The sequence below is a fragment of the Salvia splendens genome, chromosome 13, assembly GCF_004379255.2.
Source record: "Salvia splendens isolate huo1 chromosome 13, SspV2, whole genome shotgun sequence".
NCBI lineage: Eukaryota > Viridiplantae > Streptophyta > Magnoliopsida > Lamiales > Lamiaceae > Salvia > Salvia splendens.
The window spans coordinates 4852680-4877063 of record NC_056044.1 but is presented as its reverse complement, the minus strand read 5'-3'; the positions used below and the strand labels follow the sequence as shown (position 1 = coordinate 4877063).

Sequence of the window (24384 nt, the reverse complement as noted above, 5' to 3'; positions counted from 1 at the left end):
CCAGATCATGTACAATTCCCTTATCCACTGTGGATACAGAACAAATAAAGTTCATATTATTTCTTAATATACTTGTAGTGAAGCAATATTATAGCATATATTCAAATATAAATTATGAAAACTAATATTTATAAAACAATAAAATGTAATTAATAATATATATCAAAAAGCTTCTCGCTTAATATATGAGTATCATCATTTATGTTGTATTTTATAAATTTTCAACTTCAGATTCGGTGAGATATCGTCATTTCTCTTTCTGATATTATAGTTACACGACATAATTTTAAATTGCATAGGTTAAATATTTTTTTTATTATTTTATGTATGTTACATGTCTTAATGTTTAAATAGAAATTTCAATTCATCTCATAAAAAATGATATTCATACGTATCTATCTAAAGAGAAAAAAGATGTATATTAACTTATTTATGATTAATTTTACATAAAAATAATTAATTTAGTGAATGATAAAGTATAACTAAATGGATGATACGAGTAAATATATTGTAATTTATAATTATTAATTATAATATGAATTTTTTATTAGTGTATATGAAAATTTTCATAGTTAATACATATATGAATCATTACTCTTCAATGAATACCACTCAAATCCATGTGGTGGAGTGGTATAGGTCTTCCTAACCTCCCAAGAGGTCTTTGTTCAATCCTTGGACACTACAAATTTGAATGATTTTTATGAAGAGACATAAAGAACCGGTTTCCGATTACTGGTCTAACCGCCGAGTCAACTGGTTCAAAGCGACAGAATGTACAGGTGGTTTTTAAGGCTGACCGGACCGGATTGCTTACCGGTTCGCGGTCGAACCGGCCAGTTCGGTTCGGTTTTTAAAACACTGGAGCTAATATCCCACAAAATAATTTTTTCCTAAATTCAATCCAATGTGATACATTTTTGTGCACCATTTTCTTGTTGGGGCGTTGCAGTTTTTTCTGTCTATAACTGTATTAAGCTCGTTAAAGTGATGGAGCTCCACAAAAAATTAAGTACTACTACTATCTTTAAACCCTAAAAAATCAAGATGCAATCACTTATTGTAAAATTTTTAAAAAATTACAATTTAGGACTCCAACGAAAGCATTCTTAAATTAAGTACAAACTAACTCAATCTTTTGCTTTTTTAGGACGCTTTCATTAACAATCTCTAATTTTAGTTGGGACACCAACAATAAGGATATTTTTTGAAGAGTTGGTTGTATATTTAGAAACACAAATTAGCATCCTTAATTACACACAAAAAATGTCCTTAACAGTTTTTTTTGTTGTAGTAGATGTTGCGTCGGTGGTGTTTTATTCTCACAATGCTTTTTGCAATCTCCAAATATCGTGGACGCACCTCGATTTAACTTTCACTTGTGGTCGAGAAGCTCGAGCTGATGACCGTCTCTCCTCGTTCACGGCCACGTACTTTCTCCATCGAACTTCAGGGTCAGAGGAACCTTTAACAAATATTGATCGACGACTCACGTGATCGTGCAAATCACGTGACCTTGACCCAGTTATGGTTCCAACATTGTTGTATTCTAATCAAACTAGGATGCACGAAACCACATTAATGTAATGAAAATCACGAAATGAAAATCTCTACTATGTCTCATTCACAACTTGATAAGAGTAATTGCCTTATCAAGATGCAGGAGACTATAAAAGAGATAAAAGAGAAGTCCCGGGAGGCGGAATCCCGTCGACAACTCAAGCTTAAACAAAGTGCATAAAATAAAATAGAAAAAGACGTAAATTCATATATTCATTCATTCATTGAAGAGAATAACAATAGCCCTATTTATAATACTAATACTAACTTAATGAGCAAGACAACCAAGATATGAAAAAGATATGCAATCCCTAAATTATCTAACTAAATAATGCAACTAAATAATTAAATACTAAACGTATCACAACTACAAAGAGGTAATTAATGGAGTACAAATTTGTAATATAAATTAATCAATTAGATGGACAATTCCTCAAAACTCAGGATTCCGTTCCGTGTATCGTTAATGGTAACTTCTAGTTTCCGCTCCACATTGTAGTATGTATTTTCTTTCTTAGCCTCTTTTTATGCACTTTTTCTATCAAAACTTGACAAATTAATTAAACAATCAATTAATAGGATTATATAGACAAGAGTATACTTATGATATTCGATAAAAAAGCGTAACCCGAAAAAATATGCATAAAATTCAGGTTTATCATATGGACGATTCCTAAAAGGCTAAAACAAATTACATAAAATTCAGGTTTATTCATGATATGACCTACACTAAATGACAATTAGTTCGTAATATAATTCATAATTCCACAATAAAATTCGTAAATACTATATCCGTCCATAAAAATAATCTTGTTTTTCTATTTTGAGCCTTTTTCATAAATTAGTTCCTATCTTATTAAATTCTCTTTTTGTATAAGGTGAGTCTTATTTTCCAACAACAACACTCCAATCACTTTTTATCTATATCTCTTTCTTACTTCACTAGTTTTGCAGTAAAACATATGCAGGCCCGTCCCTTGGCCCGTGCGGCCTGTGCGATCGCACAGGGCCCCCAATTTTCAGGGGCCTCTGAAATATTTCAGCCCATATACATGTATTCCTATTTTTTCAGCCCAACAAAGCTATTTCTCTTGTATAGCAACGCCCAGGCCTTTTTCTAGCACCGTGACTCCAATTCTGATCGGTTTCTTTTCCCGATCGTAGACCTGGGAGCCGCCTGTTCGTGTTCGGTGTTCCTCATCGACAAACGCCGCAACAGGGACCAGCTCACCAGAGCCATCGTTGATCGCTTCTGCAGCGCCTGCCATCGTCGGCCATTGCAATTGGGAGCAGCGCAAACGCATCAATTTGTCTTTTTTTCTATAGTATATTTCTTTAAAATGCATTGTCTTTTTTTCTTTAATTATCATATAGCTTTAAAATGCATTGTCTTTTTTTTCTATAGTGGTAGGCCTCAATTTTAGATTTTTGCACATGGCCTCTGATTTTGTCGGGACGGCCCTGAACATATGTATAATGTTCACAAACAAGTCTACTTTTATGAACGAATGCAATATTTACATGTCTCTTTCTCACGAATTGAGTATATAGAAGGAAATACTACGAGAGAATTGTGTGGTAGTTATGATTGTTAACAACTCAAAACACCTCAAATATTTCAGTTGTTTTTTTTTAAAGAAATTTCATTTGTTTATAACTATCACTATCCCAAAAGGCTAGATCACTATTTGATATCCTTAAAATATCCGTCCTTCCAAAATAATCATGTTTTTGTTATTTTATATTAAACTTCATGTCATACTTAAAAGTCTCTATTTTTAAGAGATAGAAAAATTATAGTTTCCATAAGAATATAATTCAATATTGTATAATGTACTCATTTCATTCCATTCGAAATGAAAAGAATGTAACACATTTGAAAATATCACCCTCTTTATTGTATTTTCTGTAGTATTTTACTTTGTCACCATTTAATATAAAAAGCAAACTACATAAAATCACGTTCTACAATAAAAATGTTCGACTCTCACTATTTTATTTTCTATACTACATTACTTTTACACCATTTAATATAAAAAAACAAACTATATAAAAAAATAATATGCTTCACTCTCTGAATGATAAAGTCTTAAAGAGGAAAGGCGTGAATGTGTGTGTATCTTTCTAAAAAAATGAAAGTCAATATGGATTGGAAAAGATGTGTCGATATTGGTTAGAAAATTGGGCGAGATCACATGAGTTGATCACTACTATTACACACCGGATAAACCTATTCATTAGTCCATTAGGCCACACGCAACGCGTCACGCGGGTGGCCTATATTCCGTCACGAAGGAACGAGACGGCGGCGTGACGCGTTGCGGCGCCCCGTCTCGTCTCCAGCCCGTCCCCAGCCTTCCGTGTTCTGTCACGGCGTGACGAATGGCGAGACGTCTCGCCACGCGCCGAGGCGCCGGGGCGCGCCACGGCGCCATGCGTGAAGCCCACTCGCCGGCCCGCGAGTGGGCATCGTCACGCTGATGCAATAAATCATTTTTAAAAAAATTCTAATTTAAAAAAAATTAAAAAGTGGAAAACGGTAATATTACCGTTTATAGCCGTTTTCCATTATTTTTTATTTTTTTATTTTTTACTCTATAAATACTCCTAATTCATCCTCATTTCACACACAACTACACATCTATTCTTTCCAAATCATCTTCATTTCATCTCCAATTTTCATCTAGCATCTCATCACAAAATGTCCGGCGACGGAAACTCCGACGGTGGCAGCTCCGGAGGGTGGGATCTCAACGCGTTCGGCGACTGGGAGAGCATGTACAACACATTGGGTGGTTCCGGTTCGTCGACGCCAGAGGGTACCAACCACCCAATTTTGACGTGGATGCATATGCCAGTCCCTCCGCCTCGTGGTATTCGCCGGGATTATCCCAGATTCAGGAGGATTATTCCGTTGAACCCACTCCGGAAGAAGGGCGAGGCGGTGGAAGCTCCAGGGCGGAGGAGGAGGATCAAGGCCGACATCCGTACGGCCCCAAAGAAACGATGGCGATGTACAACGCCTGGATCAACGTCTTGTACGATCCCATCGTCGGGAATCAACAACCCCGGAAGTGCTTCTAGGAAAAGGTCACCGAGGCCTACCACCAGATTAAGCCTAAGGGGTCCCGTCACCGCACATATAAGATGCTCCGAGCTCACTTTGACCGAGTCGACAGAGAGGTCAAACGATTCTGCGCCATCCACAAGAATGAAGCGGCTCATTACCAAAGCGGAGCCACGGGAGCCGACATTCAAATATGTCGATGTTTGGGAGGTCGTCAAGGACGAGGAAAGGTGGCCGGCGGTGTGCGGTCCAGCACGGGCTCGACCTCGAAGCGCACGAAGCACACGGCGAGTGGCCAATACTCGTCTGGTGAGGGCGGTTCAGGCAGCGGGCCACAAGAATTTGCCTCGCAGGAGGTTGAGACCCCGGCAGATGATGCCGGGGGGTCCTCCCGTGGGCGCCGTCGGCCGCACGGGAGAAATACGGCGAAGGCGGCTAGAGGGAGGAGGGGCCGAGCCGAATCAAGCCAGTCGGGCTCGGGGGATCCCCCAACTCCTTTATGGCCATGTACATGACCGCCACAATGGCGGACACTTCCCACATGACGCCCGCTCAATACCAAGCCTGGCTTAACGGAATTACGTTTATGGCAGCACAACTTGTCATTCCACCTCCTCACGGCTTCAGTGCACCTCCACCGCCTTCGGGGGATGATTCGCCGGCGGAGTAGCTTTTTTTATTTTCTATAAACATTGTATTTTAAATTATGTCATTTTTATTTTTTTAGGATTTTAATTATGACTTTTTTTATTTTTTTGAATTTTAAGTTGTATTTTTATTTTATGTTAATTTTATTTTATTTTTAATGAAGTGTGTTTTTTTAATTGAATTTGGTTGGAAATAAAAATAAAAAATGAAATTGAATGAATGGTTAAGGGGCGGAGGGTTGCAGGTTCCGTCCCTTAGTTAAGGGATGGAGTAAAAAAGTACAGTGGAGCCGCGAATAGTAATTTAAGGGACGGTTTAGTGACAGCACTGTGGATGACCTTATACCTTTCTTTCTTTCTATATAGCACTCCTTCGTTTCCATTGAGAATAGCACAGCACATCACACCATCACAGCACAAGATGTCGTCCTCTACAAAGGATAAGGAGGTAACACTAACACTAACACCAAACTGCCTGAACTTTACTATCCAATTTCTCTCTTTTTTTTACATAAATTCTACTCCAGATATTAGGTTTGAGGTGATGGATCTCATGTTTTAGGGTAAAGATCTTGTTCAAGCCAGCGAATATGATTTTTTTGAGACGTGTGTTTTAATTTAAAAATAGTTTAAAAGGGATTTTAGAATACTATGTAGAAAAAGCAGCCTTGTTAAATTTTTGCTGTTAATTCATGGATGATTGAATTTTAGATGTCTGTTTAGGTGTGTGAAGGAAACACAGGTGGTGATGGAGTTAGAGTTGGAGTTGGAGTTGGGTGCTGTCTCTCAGGGAACAAGGATTTCTTTGATGTCATTCTGTCAAATTCACATGTCACCTCCCTTCCTTTTAATCTTGTACTTATTCAATTCTCTTGTTTTTTCATTACAACCTTTGAATTCTTAGTGTGTTGTGTGTGTAATAAATGGTGCATTTCCTTGATTTTGGTGGCAACAGCGTCCACCGGCACATATTCTTACCAAACTTCCTAGTGTGAAGGTGCCTTTGGTTCTGAGGCATGGTGACAAGCAATGGCAGATGATGTATCTTGGAAACGATAGCAGGCCGAGGTTCGAGTGCGCTGGTTGGAAAATATTCGTGAATGATAACAATCTGAAAGAGGGAGATGCTTGCATCTTCGAGGTGATGGAGTCGAGCCCTCAGATCCTCAAGCTCGACGTCGTCGTCATCAGGAACACCATGGATCTGCCACCGGCTCTGCTGTCCAAGATTCAATCCAAGGGAAGACACCGGAGACAGCCATAGAGCTTTAGCATCACTATTTTCACTATTATGCTTTACATATTTAAGTCTGGACTGTAGCTTGTTTATGTTTTCTACTCTTCTCTACTCTGTTAATTAGGTTAATTCGTGTCTTGTCTTGTGGAAGTTGGATTTAATGTGCATGCTTCATCATGTCCATTCTCCTTTAATAATGCAATTAGTCAATCTGGCCTAGTCCATATGATTGAAATCTTTATCCTAGATTATGGCTGAATGCCACGTGATTATGTTCTTGTTTTTCATTTTGATGAACTTACTAATAGTATAACAAAAGTAGTGTATCGTTCTTCTGAGCTGTGAATGTCTAACATGCATGTTAGGATTTTAATTTTATCAACTACATACATTCCTACATAAATCAATTATGATGTCTATATATGTATAGATGGCCCTGTACACTCTGCACTGAATTGTAAAAAGTCATACTAGAATAATTGGTGATTTGGTATTTGAATTCATGCCTTGAGGATAACATTTATTTATCACACTTTGTACATGTTTTGAAGTTTTATGGAGTTCTTTGCCTTTTTTAATTTTTATTTAATATTGTCTCCGTCTCTTAAAAATATACTTTCCAAAGAGCAAGAAACATATAAGCGCTTGGAATTGTGGAATATTTCCGAGCATAATCAGGTGCTTGGAACTATTTCCATCAAGCACCTTAGGTTCTCAAGAAGTGCTCGGTATATCTTGTTTTACCGAGCACTTTGGTACTCGATAAACATTAATTTTTTTGTTGAGAAATATAAGATTTTCCATTAGAATATAATCCAAATTCTCTTTCATTTTTTAACCTTAAAAACATCTCTAATATACTAAATAATCACACATTTTCTGTGTAATATAATCTGTGCAAATTAATCAAAGCACATTTCCAACTAGTAATTTGTTATAATCCGTGCAAATTAAATGAGCTATTTTTCCTAGGATGAAAAGAGAAGATGAAGTTTAGTATTTTATTAACCATGTCATTCACCTAAATTAATTAATTAATTTATTGGTAAAATTTCATTGATATTAACTAATCATAGATTCTTCTCTCCATCACAACAATAGGACACCGATTAAGACAAAAGAGTGTTTAGTCACCCATGTGAAGAAAGACTAAAGTAGAAAAATGTGATATTTCAATTTTCACATGTTAATTTGAATATAAATTCTGAAATTGGAAATGTGTAATAAGTGAATCCATTTCAAAAATATGGAAGTGATGGAGAAATGTGGGCCACCACTAGTTCCAACACGGGTCTCCAATAATTACTCTATGTTCACTCCGTTGAGTATCCATTTACAATTACATAGTGGAGTAGTATTTCTTTCTTTCTTTCTTTCTTTCTAGTGAGGGAAGATTATCACACTATCTCAGCACAAGATGTCTCTCCCTACTGTACTCAACAAGGAGGTAACACTTCTATCCAATTTCTTCTTTACAAAAATTCTACCTACTTTATATTTTTGGTTTGCTTGATTGATCTCATGTTTTTTGCCACTCTCTCCATTTTCATTTTCATTTTCATTGTCCTTTTCAAGCCACTGAACATGATTTTTTGTTTGCTAAAATAAAATTAGTACTTGTAGTGTTGTTAAATTTTTGGTGTTACTTCAAAGATGGTTGAATTTGAGTTGTTTGTTTAGGTATGTGGAGTGGATGAAGGAAATGAAGGTGGTGATGGAGTTGGAGTTGAGTGTTGTCTCTCAGGGAATAAGGATTTCTTTGATGTTATTCTTACAAAGTCACATATCACCCGCCCTCACTGTTTGGTACATATTCTCTTGTTTTTTCATTACAACCTCCGAAATGGTGCATTTTTTGAGTATCAATCAATGATTCCTTGATCTTGGTTGCCACAGCGTATGCCAACACATATTCTTCCCAAACTTCCGGGTGTAACGGTGCGTTTGGTCCTGAGGCATGGTGATAAACAGTGGGAGACGATGTACGTTGGAGGCAACAACAGGCCGAGGTTCGATTGTGGTGGTTGGAAAACGTTTGTGGATGATAACAATCTGGCAGAGGGTGATGCTTGCATCTTTGAGGTGATGGAGTCGAGCACTCAGATTCTGAGGCTCGACGTTGTCATCCTCAGGAACACCATGGATCTGCCGCCGGCACTGGTGTCCAAGATTCAATCCCATGGCAAGACACCAGAGACAGCTATAGAGATTTAACTTTCACTATTTTCACCATCAAGAAGCTTTACATTTATGTCTGGACTCTAGCTTATCTATGTTTTCTCTGACTCACTGTTCATTATGTTAACTTAGTGTGTCTTATGGTAGGTGGATTTAATTTGCATGAATCATCATCTTCATCTTCCTTTAGATCAGTCCATCAGATTTCTTGGTCAGCTTTATATGGGATGTTGGCTAATTAATTGAAATATGGCCTAATGGCACGTGGCGAATTTCCGATATATTTTTCAATTTTTAATTATGTTATGTTATTTTCACGCCACAAATATAATATAATGTCATCTCATCTCATCTCAATGGATTAATTAGTACGTTGGAATTTATTGGCACCCTTAGCAAATTCCATGGTTTTTTAGCGAACTTTAAAATTCGTGATTTTGAATAGTTATTTGATATTATAGGCACTAATAACCCAAATGTGAAATGTTAATACATTCGAATTACATATATTTCTCTTAAGTTGTTTCTTGCATACAACTCTAGGAGTATAAACATATGCACAACCACCTTTCAACAAAAATAGCGACGAAACATAGATTGATTTAAGGCACATTCCCTCTATCGATAGGATTGAAAAAATTGGAATCAGCTCCTCATCCTTGCTAGATATGAGGGGAAGGTTTACTTAGCTACATGGTCTAATGAAGAAAGATAACTTGAGTAAAAAAGAAGAAGTTAGAAGAAGAAAGTGAAGAGTGATCACATTCCTAATGGAGAAGCCAGCAAAACATGTTACATTTGAAATATTACTTTCTGTTTCACTATTTTGTTTCCATGTAAAACTAGGGTTTGCAAGTAGACATAGCTAGGTTGAAATATGTTTTGTGTCTTGCATTTTGTATCGTTGCCTCATGGCCTATATTATTTCCATCACTTTAATTTGCTAAGATTATGATTTTTTTTATATGTTCTTACATGTAATTTTGAGCAAGAATATATGTGGGTAGACTATTTTTCTCATTCTTTTAAATAGTTGTAGCTGAAAATTCTAAGAAGAATATTAGCGTTTGAGAACACGCGCGACCACGTGTATATATGATAATTTCATGGTCACAACCTTCACTTCCAAACATCATTTTGTTAACTTTATGGAATCCAAAACATAGGAAAATGGGTACCATTTGAGTACCTTTCCAATTGTATATACATTTTGTTTCTTAATCGGACACCCAATGGAGTTATGAGCCTATGAAGTCAGAGTATGTTAGTGATTCCTGCAAACTTCCATCAGAATTTTAATTCTCATTGCGATTCGAACGACAAAATTTGAAATAGTTTTGGGGCTTTCAAAATCTAGAGTAAGGGCTATTTGTTGATATCTCCAATTTCGATCGGACACCCAACAACGGAGTTATGAGCCTATGAAGAGAGTGTGTTCGAGAATCCTGCGAACTTCAACCTCAACTTTAATTGTCATTGTGATATTGCGATTTTGAATGTTGAAATCTGAAATAGTTTGAGGGTTTTAGAACTCTAGGGTAAGGCCTACTTGTCGATATCTTCAATTTTGTGGCCGGTTATTAAAGGAAGGGTAATTAAGTCACATAATATCCAAACATAAATTTCGTAATAACTTGAGTTTAAACTTGGTGTATTTAGTTATATGGCCTTTATTATATGGATTACAAGTCTGTAAAAGTTCATATCAACTTAAAACCAACCTGTAAAGTTAAGTTGCTTATTAAAATTTCTTTGCCACAATTAATATTTGGAAAACTATTTCTATTTCAGGCAAAGAGAAATGAGTACCTCATTACTGTAAAGTGATGTAAGTGCTGATAATGAAAGGCTCAAATCTCGAAAATAACATTGCAAAATTGAAAAAGAAGATTACTATTCTTTCTATCCTATAGTATACTTTGCTTAGGGATGTCAAACTAGCTCGAAATCTGCGGGTCGATCCGAATAATCCGGTAAAATTATAAGGTTAGGGTCGGAAAATCGCAACCCAAATACATAATAGGGCTACACGGGCTGACCCGTTTGGGTCAGCGGGTTATGCGGGCTGGCCCGGGCAGGTTGCTGGTTAGCCCATGGGTTGAACATTTAAAATAAAAATATAATTAAAATTTTGGGTTATATACTAATATGAAGTATATATGGTAATTACAATATTAAAAGCGGCGTTGATATGAAGTATATATGGTAATTACAATGTTAAAAAGCAGCATTGATATGTAATATATATGATAATTATGTATTCTCTCTGAAATTGAAAGTTAGGGTTATATGGAATATAGATGTAATTAATATTTATTCATATTAAATGCCGCATTACGTCTTTCCTCTCGAAGATAATGATCCGGTTGAAGCTTCAAAAGTTATTGATGTAGAAGAATGTCATTCAACATCATAAAATTTATTTTTTATATACTACTATCTATACTATCTTTTTTTAACTATTTAGAATTTATTTTTTGGGTATACAATTAAGAATGTCATTCAACTCCTTTTAAATACATGATTTCCATTTAATTGTAGTCAAATTCACGTGTGCTACTAATTAGCTATATGTTTATGTATTTTGTTTCAATTTTCAATTGTTATTATTTTATATCTCTTGATCACTTTGATTATACTTTACTATTTGCGACAATCTGTTATTTTTATAAGTTAGAATATTAGATTGGATATAAAGTAACACATAAGGTCACTTTGGGCCTGAATAGCCCGTGGGTTAGCTCGAAACCCGAAGATTTAGGGCTAGGGCCGAAAATTTATAACCCGAAAAATTCACAATCCGAACAACCCGCACCCATATAGCCTGACAACCCGAGTGGGTTGGCCCGAACCTGAGCGGGTTAGCCAATTTGACATCCCTATACTTTGGTAATGACACAAGATTTTAGGGGATGTTATTTTATGTATTAAGTGGTGAGAGAAAATATTATATTTATATTAATGTGAGAAATAACTTTTTTTTTAAAGAAATGTGTCATCTTTTAAGGGCCAAATTAAAAAGGAAAGTGTGACATCTATTATGGGAGTTGTGAGAGCATCCGCAATAGCAGACATTAGCACGGACTAGCCATAGGCTAGCGGGAAGGGCGTGAGGGACGTCCACTATTGCATTAGGCTAACGTGACGGACGTCCCGAAGACGGACGAGCTCTCATTCACGGACTAGCACGGTTAGCCGATGGCTCGTCCGCTATTGCGCGGACAAGCGATCGGCTAGCCAATTTTTTTTATTTTATTTTTAATTTTTTTAAATTTTTTATTTATAATCTATATTTACAACTCATTGCACTCCATTTTTTTAATATTAGATAAACACCAACAATTTAAAATGAATTTTCCGTATTTGTGAATTTATTTGCTTGGCTAGAGCATCGGCTGGCCTATTGGTAGCCTATTACTAGGCTGTGGGAATTCCTGATGATGTGGCTGACTGTGGGAAGTCCTTGATGATGTGGCAGAATGTGTTTTTGGCTAGTCCTAGTGCTAGCCTATGGGAAGGGCGTGCCTATTGTGGATGCTCTGAGCCTATGAAAAGAGTGTGTTCGTGATTCCTGCGAACTTCCACCTCAACTTTAATTATCATTGCGATATTGCGATTTCGAACGCTGAAATCTGAAATAGTTCGAGGATTTTCGAACTCTAGGGTCAGGCCTACTTGTCGGTATCTTCAATTTTGTTGTCGGTTATTCAATGAAGGTGTAAATAAGTCATGATATCGGAGAGCGAATTTGGTAGTAGCTTTAGTTCAAACTTACTCCATATTTATTTATATTGATTACGACTTCTGAAATCTAGGGTAAGGGTTATTTGTCCATATCTACAACTTCGATCGGACACCCAACAATGGAATTATGAGCCCGTCAAGTTAGAGTGTGTTCGAGATTCCTCCGAATTGCTACCGCAACTTTAATTGTCAGATATTTTAATTTCAAACACCAAAATCTGAAATAGTTTAAGGATTTTCGAACTCTAGGGTAAGGCCTACTTGTCGTTATCTTCCATTTCGTTGCCGGTTATTCAATGTAGGAGTAAATAAGTCATATGATATCCGAGCATGAATTTCGTAATAAGTTGAGTTTAAACTTAGTATATTGAGTTTGAACTTAGTATATTTAGTTATATAGATTGTATTATATGGATTATAAGTCTGTAGAGTACATATATTAACTTAAAGCCTATCTGTAAAGTGATGTTGTTACTTAAATTTTCTTTTCCACAATTAATATTTGGAAAACTAGTTCTATTTGAGGCAAATAGAAATAAGTACCCCGTTAGGGTAAAGTGATGTAATAAAAGGCTCCAATCTCTAAAATAACATTGCAAAATTGTAAAAAAAAAGGCTGGAAACCCTCTGCAGCCAACCCGAGGTGGACTCTAGAGAGAGAAATCCGCTTTGTAGTGTGAGAGACAGAGAGAGAGAAATGAAAACAGGGAAAAAGAGGATTACCAATTCTGACCCCGTTGAGTCGTCACCACCTCCTTCCTCCGACCTCCCCACCGCCGACGCCGGCGATGAGGACAGCCTGAAAAATTCAGCTGACAGCTGGAAGCGCGACGATGCGGAGGAGCCTGTGGAAGAGGACGACGCAGACGAGGAAGATTCCGAAGCTGAGAGAGAGTACGAGCAGGACGAAAACGTTCCAATTGAGGAGGCTGGAGGCGAGAGGACGAAGCTCGCCGATGGATTCTACGAGCTTGAGGCCGTGCGCAGGAAGCGAGTGAGGAAGGTGAATTGTTGCTTGCTTTTGTCAATTTAGAATGCATTTTTTTCAAATTTGAGGGATGAAATCGAGCTTGATTTGTTGATTGATTGGAATGTGGAAAAATTGCAGGGCCAATTGCAGTATCTGATTAAATGGTGAGTGGTTTGAAACTTGAAATGGCAGTCTATTTTGATATGTAACGGCTAATTGTGTGTTTTTTTAAAAGGCGTGGGTGGTCTGAGGCGGCGAATACTTGGGAGCCGGTGGAGAATTTGTCGCAGTGTTCTGATGTTATTGATGCATTTGAAGAAAGGTTTTGTTTTTTTTTTTCATTTTTTCTGAATTGTTTTACTTTCTGTTGTATCACTGTATGTTTTATCCTTTCAGTGCCTAGCTAGCTAATATATTTGTGAATCAGATGATAAAATGAAGTATTCAGTAATCTGTGAGACTAGGATCGAATTCTTGTTTTCAGTGATTTTGAAAAAATAGGTCTCCGGAAGCTTATAGTCGTATTTTATGAAAGGGTAACACGTCACTAATGGCATGCTTAAAGAGAAAAATTCCATCTTTGATGGCGCGCGTTTCATTGAAAATTTGAACAAATTATAGAATTGGCGCGTGCTTCGTTGAAATTGCTACTGACGTGTAAGCCTCCGTCTTCTCTTTTAATATACCATTAGCATTGGTGTATTTCGCTTAAAACACGCCATTAGAATTGCATGTTTCCGTTGAATACAAAAAAGGTTCCCGTTCCGGGAATCTATTTTCTAAAATCACCTAAACGAGTCCCTGACTAGTGCTTTGCTTTTTTTCTTTCTGGTTTTGAATGTCTTAGTGTTCGGATGTTATTGATGTATTTGAAGAAAGGTTTTCTTTTTTATTTTTTTCTGAATTGTTTTATTTTCTGCTCTATCACTGTGTGTTTTACGCTCTCAGTGCTACCTAATGTGTTTGTGAATCAAATGATAAAATGAATTGTTAATAATTTTTTCTGAATTGTTTTATTTTCTGTTCTGGCACTTTATGTTATATCCTTTCAGTGCTAGATAATGTTTTGTGAATCAGATGATAAAATGAATATCTAGTAATTTTTGAGTCCCTGACTAGGATCAAATTCTCGGTTTTTGGTGATTTTAAAAAAAAGATTTTCTAAATGGGAACTTTTTTTGTATTTTATGATAGGGAAGCACGTCACTAATGGCATGTTTAATAAAAAATTTAACACGTTGTAGAGTTGGCGCGGGTTTCATTGAAATTCTTACTGACGTGTGAGCCTTAGTCTTCTCTTTAAACACGACATTAGCATTGGTGTATTCTCTTCAAATGTGCCATTAGGATTGGCATGTTTTTTGTTTATTACAAAAAAGGTTCTCATTCAGCGAATCTATTTTATAAAATCACCCAAAACGAGCCCCGGACTAGTGCTTTCTTTTCCCGCTTTGTTTTTTCTGGTTTTGAATTTGTCGTAGTGTTCGGATGTTATTGATGTCTTTGAAGAAGGTTTTCTTTTTCAATTTTTTCTGAATTATGTAATTTTCTGTTCTATCACTGTATGTTTTACCCTTTCAGTGCTAGCTAATGTGTTTGTGAATAAAATGAGTAGTTAATAATTTGTCACAGTGTTCGGTGTTATTGATGCATTTGAAAAAAGGTTTTGTTTTTAAATTTTTTCTGAATTGTTTTATTTTCTGTTGTCACTGTATGTTATATCCTTTCAGTGCTAGCTAATGTGTTTGTGAATCAGATCATAAAATGAATACTTCATTTAGTAATTTTTGAGTCCCTAACTATGATCATATTCTCGTTTTCGTTGATTTTAGAAAAATATTTCCGTAAATGGGAACTTTTGATGGCATGTTTAAAGAGAATTACGCCATCTTTGATGGCACGTGTTTCATTGAAAATTTGAACACTCTGTAGAATTGGCATGTGTTTCATTGAAGTTTCTACTGACGTGTAAGCCTCCATCTTCTCTTTAAACACTATTAGCATTGGTGTGATTCTCTTTAAACACGCCATTAGAATTGGCATGTTTGCCTTTAATACCAAAAAGTGCTTTTCTTTTCCCCTTTTTTTCCTTATGGTTTTGAATTTGTTGCAGTGTTCAGATGTTAATGATGCATTTGAAGAAAGATTTTCTTTTTTAAAAAATTTTGAATTGTTTTATTCTCTGTTTTGTCACTGTATGTTTTATCCTTTCAGTGCTAGCTAATGTGCTTGTCAATTAGATGATAAAATGAATATTTAGTAGTAATTTTTTAGTCCCTGACTAGGATGAAATTCTCGTTTTCGGTGATTTTAGAAAAAAGGTTTCCTAAATGGGAACTTTTTTTGTATTTTATGAAAGGGAAACACGTCACTAATGGCATGTTCAAAGAGAAACGCGCTATATTTGATGACACGTGTTTATTTAAAAATTTGAAGACAACGTAGAATTGGCACGTGTTTCATTGAAAATTCTACTGACGTGTAAGCCTCTGTCTTCTCTTTAAACATGCCATTAGCATTGGTGTATTTCTCTTTAAACATGCCATTACAATTGGCGTTCCTTTGATACAACAAATTACAAAAGGTTCCATTCAGGGAACCTATTTTATAAAATCACCCAAAACGAGCCCCTGACTAGTGCTTTTCTTTTCCTGCTTTTTTCTTTGTGGTTTTGAATTGTTGAAATTTCTGTTGGATCCGTAGCCTGCAAACTGGGAAGAGTAAGTCGGCGCGAAAGAGAAAGCGCAAGGCTGGTGTAGCTAACATTCAAACCAAGAAAAAGCTGCCTCATAATCATCATCAACAGCAGCAGCAGAGGTCTTCTACATCTGCCAATTATAATGTGCCTCCTCATGTGATCAGGATTGTAGAGGAGCCCATCTCCTTTCCCGGACTCAATGAATCGAGTTTTACGAATGGGAATGACGAGAATAATGTCAGTGTCACAAAGAGTGTAGAAACCTCCAAGCAAGTAAATGAGAATGGTGGGGGAATGGGTTCTGTTACAAGAGAAGAAGATCATGCGCAAAATGAGTTGGATATGAAACTGTGTGAACTGAAAGGAGCGATGGTGGTAAATTCAGAAAACACTGACAGAGTTGCTATAGCATCCCAAGAAGTCCAACAAACAGGAGGGGATACCTTGGCGAACGGATTAAAGAAGATGGATGTAGAAGATGCAGTGCCAGTCCATTTAGGTCGTGTTACTGGAGCTAAAAAGAGGAAATCTGGTGTCGTCAAGAGGTTCATAAAAAATCCAGAATCATGCTCTGTGGATGGTGCACCAAATGGACCCCCGGCAAGTGCTACACTCATACCCATAAATGTTCAAAAATCGGAGTTTCCTGTATCCATTATGAGTTGCAAGAGTAAATATGAGGATTCCAAAAGCTTCTATACCATCATCGAAATTGTCAAGCCTGTAAGCTATAAGGCTTCCATATCTGGGAATGACCAAGAAGTCCTGGTAGCCTTTGAGGCCATAAGGTTCGTGATCCAATACCCATTGTCCACTTCATTTTTTTCTGATGAATTTTATGCTTTTGTTTATTTGTTCAATTCAAGGAGATAATGCACAAAAGATGATAATAATTTTAAAAACAAAATAGCTATGAAGCTTCGACCTTCATCCCTTTTTTACAAATTTGACATGACTCTTGAATATTAGCAAAATTAAGTCACAAACTTTTCATGATTGTGCAATTTCACTCGAGGATCAAATATCTGAGTAAGGTAAATTCCTTGCCCCTCCCAGTTCCCAGTATCACTTACATCTTCATTGAGTAAATTTTGATCACACCATTCTCCTATTTTTGCACTACTTTCTGTTCCTTGTCATTTTTTGCCACTGCATTTCCTTTTACTTTATAAAGTTATCAAATTGCTTCTGTTATAGTGGAAAACCATTTCTCACTGCACATTTATTTTATTTCATCTAAAATCACAAAAAAAAACTCAGGTTTGTTTTAGTTTAGCCATGGTTGATTTCTAAGACGAAGAGATAGCATAACTTGCTCTATATTCCTTTTGTAGTCTGTTGTATTAATGAGTCATCTTGTGTGGGACGGAGGGAGTATCACTTTGTGGTATCATTATATTACTACTAAGTTTATTTTAGGTACTGTTACGGTCTCTCCATATACATACTTAATATATGGTTGCTCATTGCTAGTTTTTCATCAACAATGACTAGATTAGTGACAAGAGACATTGTTCCAGAAATGAGTCTAACTTCATACATGTTTCTTCTGTTACAATGATTTCATTCTGGTGCAGGGCTGATGGAACCAAATTAATAGTGGATAACCAATATTTGAAAGCGAACAATCCACTTTTGGTAAGTTTTTCTAGTTGCTTTGTTGCATTTTTCATTGAGAAACATGAATCTGATCATATGTGAACTCATATCGCTAACTCTCTATTTTATTTTCTCCAATTATCATGCAGCTGATAGACTTTTATGAGAAACATTTACGGTACAACCCGACTTCACCAAAATGATTAAACGGCCGAGGGCACACAATCAGAAGCAACATCGTTTCATGTTACTCTTTGTTTACTGGTGTTTTTCATGTTTCTCTTTGTTTATTGCTGTAGTTTGTTGCAAAAAAGGACCACAGTTTTAAGACATTTAGCAGAGTGCCTATAGGAAGGGTGGTAAATAATGTTGGATTTGTATAAAATCTAAACTGTTCTTGTTGCGGGTTAAGTTTATAAATATGTTCTCTTTTTAATTGATTTATGTGCATTTTCAAACATATTTGAATTTTGAATTGATGCTTTGAAAGTGTTAATGAAGTTTTCTTGGAGGTCGATTTAATTAATTTAATTGATTAGACATATTTGATGTGGTGGATAAAATTGAATCCACACAAATGTTTGGGATGCAATTTACTATTTTGATGGGATTTATTTAATGTGGATAAAAATGAATCCAGACAATAGTTTAGGATGCACTTTTTGTCATAATGTATGCAAACCTTGTTTGACAAATGTACTAATAGTTAGTCTTCTTGTCTTGATTAAAAATTGTGTCCCTTCATTCTAAATAAAGTATTTAGATATTCTGTCAATGAGCTTCTATTGATTTAAACTATAAATTTAATTTTCAAGTTATTTTCTTTTCAAAAGCACTGATTGCGTGCCTCCGTTTTCAGTTTATAGATAAAAAAAATTCTTTATAAAAAAGACCTCGAGTTAATTATCAACTCCTGGATCTGTCACTAAATTTAACATTAACACAATCATGTATGTATGCATATAATCATATTACGTCCATGAATATAACGTCTTTTACACATATATAAATAAATATTTTTAATCCAAGATTGAAGAAAAAACTCACAAACATAAATAGAAATACATATGCATGTATACTCTCAAAAAGAGCATACAAGAAGAGTACAAATAAGAGATGCAATTAGCCTCCAAAGAAGAGAAAAAATTACATCTTATTCCTCATACACTAACATAAATCCATGCATCATCACACACATTAATTTCCTTCCATCCATCTTAACTGATCCTACAAAAAAAAACAAATCACAATAAATTAATCAATTAGTCATCAAATTAAACACACACACAACCAAGCCAAAATCCATCAACAATACTCACTTAGAGCAATCAACATTAGGAGAGATTTGAAAGGGCATCGAGATCCCACAGTTTCCGGGAAGAGCCTTGGCGAGCCCCGGCTTGATAGTGATGCTCTTAGCAGCATTCTTGATGCAGTTGCAGGCGTCCTGCTTGTCGGCCTTGGCCGTGGCGGATGCGGCTAGGCTGGAGGCGCCCGCGCAGCAGGGAGGGGGCGGCGTCCCGCTCCCGCTCTTGAGGTAGTTGATGCACGGCCTCAAGTCCTTCATCACGTCGCTGCACGTGATCGCATGCGACGGCGATGCCACAGCCGCAAGCACGGCTAGGAAGAGGATTGCTTGAGTGAAAGAAGGCATGTTTGTTTATTGAAAGTTGAGGTGTTGTGTGTTGCTTTATTAATTCTAGGGATTTTATAAGGAGGAAATTTAATTAAATAATGTTTTTAGGGTTTTCGTGTAAGAGATTTGATGGAAAGTCAAGTGAAGGAGAAATTAAAGAGGGTTTATGTGCTGGTTAACTTGAGGGTTTGAGTATATACCATACCTACTCCACTTTTTGAGAAAATTTCAAGTTAGTTTGAGTGAAAATTGGAGGGGTTCAATTAATTTTTATTTTTTGTTGGAGTTATTAGATAACTTATGTAAGGTGTATGATGACTTTTACTCACTTTCTATTAGAAAAACATTTGATTTTGTATGCTTTAGTTTAATTTTGTAATCACGGTAGATTTTATTCCACCGATTTAGGATATATAGTTATTTTTATTATTTAATTTCGACACATCATTATTAGGGTTGTTAAATTCGAAATTAGGAAATTTAAAAGGTAGAATAACTCTTTTGTCAAATTCGAAATTAGGAAGTTTAAAAAATAGAAAAACATTTGATTTTGTATGCTTTAGTTTAATTAGTATGTATAGATTTTCTAGATTTTTTTGGTTGAACTGTGTACCAAGGAATTGTTTCTACATTAGATTGACAATGCATGTGGATTTGATCAATATATTGTGTAAACTAAACTACACCCTATATATTGTGTTTAAATGCTCAACAAGCAATAACAATTAATAATTTAGATCTATTTATAGGCAGTATTTTCCGCTACGTATCATGCATGAATTCCCTAACACAGAAATAATTAATCTGATTTGAGTAGATGAATTAAGACGGTTCAATATATCATTAATTAATATGAAGACATACAGAAAGAACTAAAACCAGTTAAGCATGATCAGGAATTTCATGATCAAAAAATGATGCCTCACCTATATGCAATTATGTTAATAATTCGGCCAAATATAGCACATCCAGCTGTTACACTAAAACTCAATTAGCTCGAATTTTTCATAATTAAGAATGAGTTTTCTTGCCGTTTTTAACAAAGTAGTTGGAGTTGGGTTCACGTACGTAAGCGTACTCATGAAATTTGTGTTGTGTCGTCGTGTATATGGAACAATTGCTGGTAGTTTTGAGTTGTCGTCGACCTCAAATATTCAGCATCGATGTATACCCATTCCTATGAATTCGAGTGACCTACGTGCACTCGTTGATTTGTCCGATAGTTTTATCAGTCTCGACATTTTTGCAACGTCAGAAGCTCTTCGGACCTAACTGCTCGTGCGTTTCCTTTTGCTGAAATGCATGCTTTGATCATAGAGGTTAATAATTGGTAGAGTATAGTAACAATAAGGGAGAGAGAGGTATAAAGCTAAGAATTTTAAGATAGCATCTTCTCTTGTTGGAGCAAGAACAACAATCTATACAACTATTTCATCTACTCTCAAGCTAAGCTAATATTAGTGTACCAATTAGCTAGTTTGAAGGTGAGTAATTGGAGTCCAGAAAGTAAAACCTGGACACACAGCAGATCTAAACTAAACGCAATCCAGTTCCGCAACGGATGCAGCTGTATGTTAAGCACTGAACTACTTGTTAGAGACTGCAGAATCAACGTTGTCAAGAAGAAACCGATATAACTCTTTCCTCAGCTTCTCTATCCTCTCATCATCTCTCTCTCCTCTAAATGCACCATTCAGCCACTGGTTCACTCGTTTCAGTTGCCCAAGAAGGATTCCCATCTGAGAACTCTCGTCCCTTCTCAATCCAAAACCACGGCTTAGGGAAACTTCCAAGTAATCCAAGAACCAGGAACGTGAAAACGAGAGCAGATTTTCTGCTAATTTAGCCACATGTTTTAATCCTGGTGGCCTAGCTTCGCGGTCAGCATCCCTTCCTTTGGTGGTGGTGCTGTGTCTTTTTGAATGAGAAGTCTCGTTTTTCAGCCTTGATACTGGTTTGCTTGAGCTCCGGAGGCTTATCTTGGGTTTGGTAGAACAGTTCTCCGTGTCAGATTTCTCTGGATTGTTTTCTATCACAACATAATGACATTTCTCACCATTTGTAATCCCATTTTCGCCTCCCTTTCTGTATAAAGAGAATTTGGAAAGATCGGTCTCAACTGCAGCTTGAACCCATAAAGAGGCATTTTTACTCACAGGAATGGAGCAAGTCCCGGCTTCAGAATCCGTACTATCATTCGCATCAGAAGACCTCACATTTATAAGGGTTCTAATCACCTCAGCAGCCTTTTTGATGCTCTCGTGGACGCTCAAAAATTGTTCCACTAATGGACCAGATGTATCTTTCTCCGATAACTCACATAGCTCTGCAAACATGCTACAAAAAAGTGAAGATTTTTCAGCAAACGGATTACATTCAGGTAATGAATGATTGCCAAAATATAGACTGCTTGAACGCTGGATATCATGAGTAACTGCTTTGCATATCAGTCAATATCATGTGTAACGGCTTTATACATCACAAACTAGATGCTGAAGCAAGAAGACGAAGAGAACTATGTACCTCATGCACCTAATGACACACTCAGATAAAGATGCTTCTTCTAATGCACGAACTGCAGAGGTGCATGCAGAATTCCTGTGGCTTCTAACTTCCTAAAAGCATTCGAAAGAGATATTATCATATGTTAAAGAAAGGGACTGAGCCTTCTTGTATGTGTCTGTTGCTTTTGGTAAAATGTACCTTTCCAAGGTCACATATGGTAGGAGGAAGAGCGTCCCACAAGATTCTTAGTTCAGATCTTTTTTTGGAACCGAGAACAACCTTATTGAAATCATCGGGGAAGCTAGTATCATTTGATAACTTCATACTCTTCACTGGCTTGATAAGAAGATTGGGTGAGAAAATGATATTCTTGCTTTTAAGAGGTGAAACATCTGACTTCTTTGGTGACTCCTTAGAGAGGGCCTTCTTTACGACAACCTGCATCTCAACATGAGAAAACAAGAGAATGTATATGCATCATTCAGGGAAATGAACAAAATAGAAACGAAGAAGATTTGTTCAGCCCCAGTTCTTGCCTCAACCAAAGAAATGAGTTCAAAATTATTGAGTTTGCCATGGATTTATTAGTCATTACTGCTTATAGTTGCCATTTCTTAGTGGCTGTATTTATTTCTCTGCCAACAATCCTTCTTCCACAATAAGCTACTTCTTCAGCCTATCCAACAAACAAAGCTTTACTAAAAACATCTTCGAAGAAATAAAAATGATATCTTAATAAGAAGGAAATAAAGATTCTTAATTAATTTAACTATAACTCCTATGCAATCCAGAAAAATTAATTCAACCATAAAGAAATAACAGAAATGCAATCTTCCAATGGCATGGGGTTAACATCCTTTCAACGACGAGATTCAAGCAACCAGTTTCAGCAATCGCCCTTAACGAACTCAAATGAAATAAAACCGAGGATCACATGACGTTCAGACATTACCAAGAAAACGGAACAATATGTGCATTAATATAACGAAAAAAACAAACTTACAGAATGTGAAGGTGAAGAACTGTACTTTTGCTTAGACTTTGATAAACCTTTGCTCCCATTTTTACTCTGTAAACCGGAATCCCATCCTCTTCGTGCTGAATCCAAGCTCAGTCTTCTACTCTCCACAGCTCCTCCAACCTTGCCACTCCCAAATGATAGCCTCCTGAGACCTCCCTCTTCGTTCCCTATCACTTTCTTGACTTTCCCCTTCGATTTAGCCTTGGTTTCCACTTTCTTAGCATTCAAGAAATCACTAGAGATCAAGTCCTTAGGATCTCCCACACAAGGCCGCCTCTTGGTGATCGGCTTGATGCCACGTAGCACCGGGACAGGGGAGCCGTAGTCGAGCCAAGTCGCGTAGATGAACTGCCCCAGCTGGACCATGTCACTCAGTATCAATTCCACATCTTCATCTGATACCGACACATAGGCCGAATGCAGTGAATCTGAAACCCTCAAATAGTAACCCCTGCTCTTCCATGGATCATCTTCTAAAGAGGGTACAATACCAATCACCTATATATATGCAAAAAAACATCACTCAAATAAGCAGAAGCAACAAACATCTAGGAGCAAACTTTCTGCAAATGACTTCCACATGTAAAATAGTGTAGAGAAAAAAATCTCCATCCTTAACATAAAATGCCATAATCACCCTAAAAATCAGAATCTCAGGTGCAAGAACCTTTTTTATTCTAATTCATAAGCCCAAAAAGAGGAACACAGGCAAGCAAGAGAACAAACCAACAAAAATCCTTCAAGTTTACAAGTACAAATAATGTAGAGAGGGGAAAATCTCAACCCCAAACACAAATGTCATATTCAGCCCAAAAATCAGAAACACAAACTAAAGAAGGTTTTTTTTTCTAAGTTCATAAGTCCAGAAAAAAAAAGCAAACAAACACTGCATTCTAAATACAACAGTGGAGAATAGGAGCACAAAATCAAAAAGCAGAAAGAAGTCACAATAATGGGTCCGACCGAATCTTCTCCCCTTTTTCTTGTAATTTATTTTCGAAGATTCAAAAAAAAAAGAGAGTCAAGTTTGTTGAAGAGTTGCCTGGAGAAGAGCGGAACGGTGTTCACCAGCAACCCTGAATTCCTTATCACCAACATTTTGTAAGAGTTTTTGAAGTGTGCCTGGACTTAGCGAAACCATTTTCCTTCAGAGCAAATAAAAATGTGTTCTTGGAAGAAATCCATACAAAGAGGAAGAGGCTGAGAGGAATCTGAATGCTGAAAAGAGGAACAGAACGAATCTCAAAAAGGGACAGGTGGCGAATTGGGATGTGAGCGAGGTAAAACAACAATTGTATCATAGGAAAGTTAATAAAAACAAAATCTTGAAATGTGACGATTCAGAGAAATGAAAAATCTTGAAAGCTACATGCTCATGTAAACTTTCAATATATCTGTTCGTATGTGCGTGCTTGCCTATTCTGGTTGTGATGGAACGGACATCCAATCAAATCGACCTTTTTTATAGTATATTTTTTTCTAACTGGATTTTTTGTTTTGGTTTTGGCAGTCAATAAAGTTA

The 24384-nt window shown here is 36.5% G+C and overlaps 5 protein-coding genes across 6 annotated transcripts; 3 read left to right on the top strand and 2 right to left on the bottom strand.

Moving 5' to 3' along the window:
- Nucleotides 1-5668: 5668 nt before the first annotated feature.
- Nucleotides 5669-6757, top strand: LOC121761325 (B3 domain-containing protein Os04g0386900-like). 2 transcript variants are annotated; one of them, XM_042156978.1, is made up of 3 exons: nt 5669-5722; nt 5998-6105; nt 6230-6757. In XM_042156978.1, exons 1-3 carry the CDS (start codon nt 5696-5698, stop codon nt 6536-6538), a joined length of 444 nt encoding a protein of 147 aa, XP_042012912.1. In that variant the 5' UTR covers nt 5669-5695; the 3' UTR covers nt 6539-6757. The 2 variants fall into 2 exon arrangements, with proteins under 2 accessions (XP_042012912.1, XP_042012911.1); XM_042156977.1 differs by having other exon boundaries at nt 5998-6129.
- A 1098-nt stretch (nt 6758-7855) lies between these two features.
- Nucleotides 7856-8878, top strand: LOC121761421 (B3 domain-containing protein Os04g0386900-like). The gene is made up of 3 exons (XM_042157071.1): nt 7856-7958; nt 8192-8317; nt 8408-8878. Exons 1-3 carry the CDS (start codon nt 7929-7931, stop codon nt 8723-8725), a joined length of 474 nt encoding a protein of 157 aa, XP_042013005.1. The 5' UTR covers nt 7856-7928; the 3' UTR covers nt 8726-8878.
- Nucleotides 8879-13023: 4145 nt separating this feature from the next.
- Nucleotides 13024-18136, top strand: LOC121762715 (chromo domain protein LHP1-like). Its single transcript, XM_042158678.1, has 6 exons — nt 13024-13436; nt 13542-13567; nt 13639-13725; nt 16107-16889; nt 17679-17739; nt 17850-18136. The coding sequence occupies exons 1-6, from the start codon at nt 13131-13133 to the stop codon at nt 17901-17903; spliced, it is 1317 nt and encodes a 438-aa protein (XP_042014612.1). The 5' UTR covers nt 13024-13130; the 3' UTR covers nt 17904-18136.
- A 594-nt stretch (nt 18137-18730) lies between these two features.
- LOC121761397 (non-specific lipid-transfer protein 8-like) lies at nt 18731-19394 on the bottom strand. The gene is made up of 2 exons (XM_042157047.1): nt 19020-19394; nt 18731-18927 (listed from the first exon to the last, which is right to left on the bottom strand). The coding sequence occupies exons 1-2, from the start codon at nt 19352-19354 to the stop codon at nt 18918-18920; spliced, it is 345 nt and encodes a 114-aa protein (XP_042012981.1). The 5' UTR covers nt 19355-19394; the 3' UTR covers nt 18731-18917.
- Nucleotides 19395-20700: 1306 nt separating this feature from the next.
- LOC121761159 lies at nt 20701-24267 on the bottom strand. The gene is made up of 5 exons (XM_042156754.1): nt 23905-24267; nt 22845-23360; nt 22040-22279; nt 21860-21951; nt 20701-21673 (listed from the first exon to the last, which is right to left on the bottom strand). Exons 1-5 carry the CDS (start codon nt 24001-24003, stop codon nt 20923-20925), a joined length of 1698 nt encoding a protein of 565 aa, XP_042012688.1. The 5' UTR covers nt 24004-24267; the 3' UTR covers nt 20701-20922.
- Between the last annotated feature and the right edge of the window lie 117 nt (nt 24268-24384).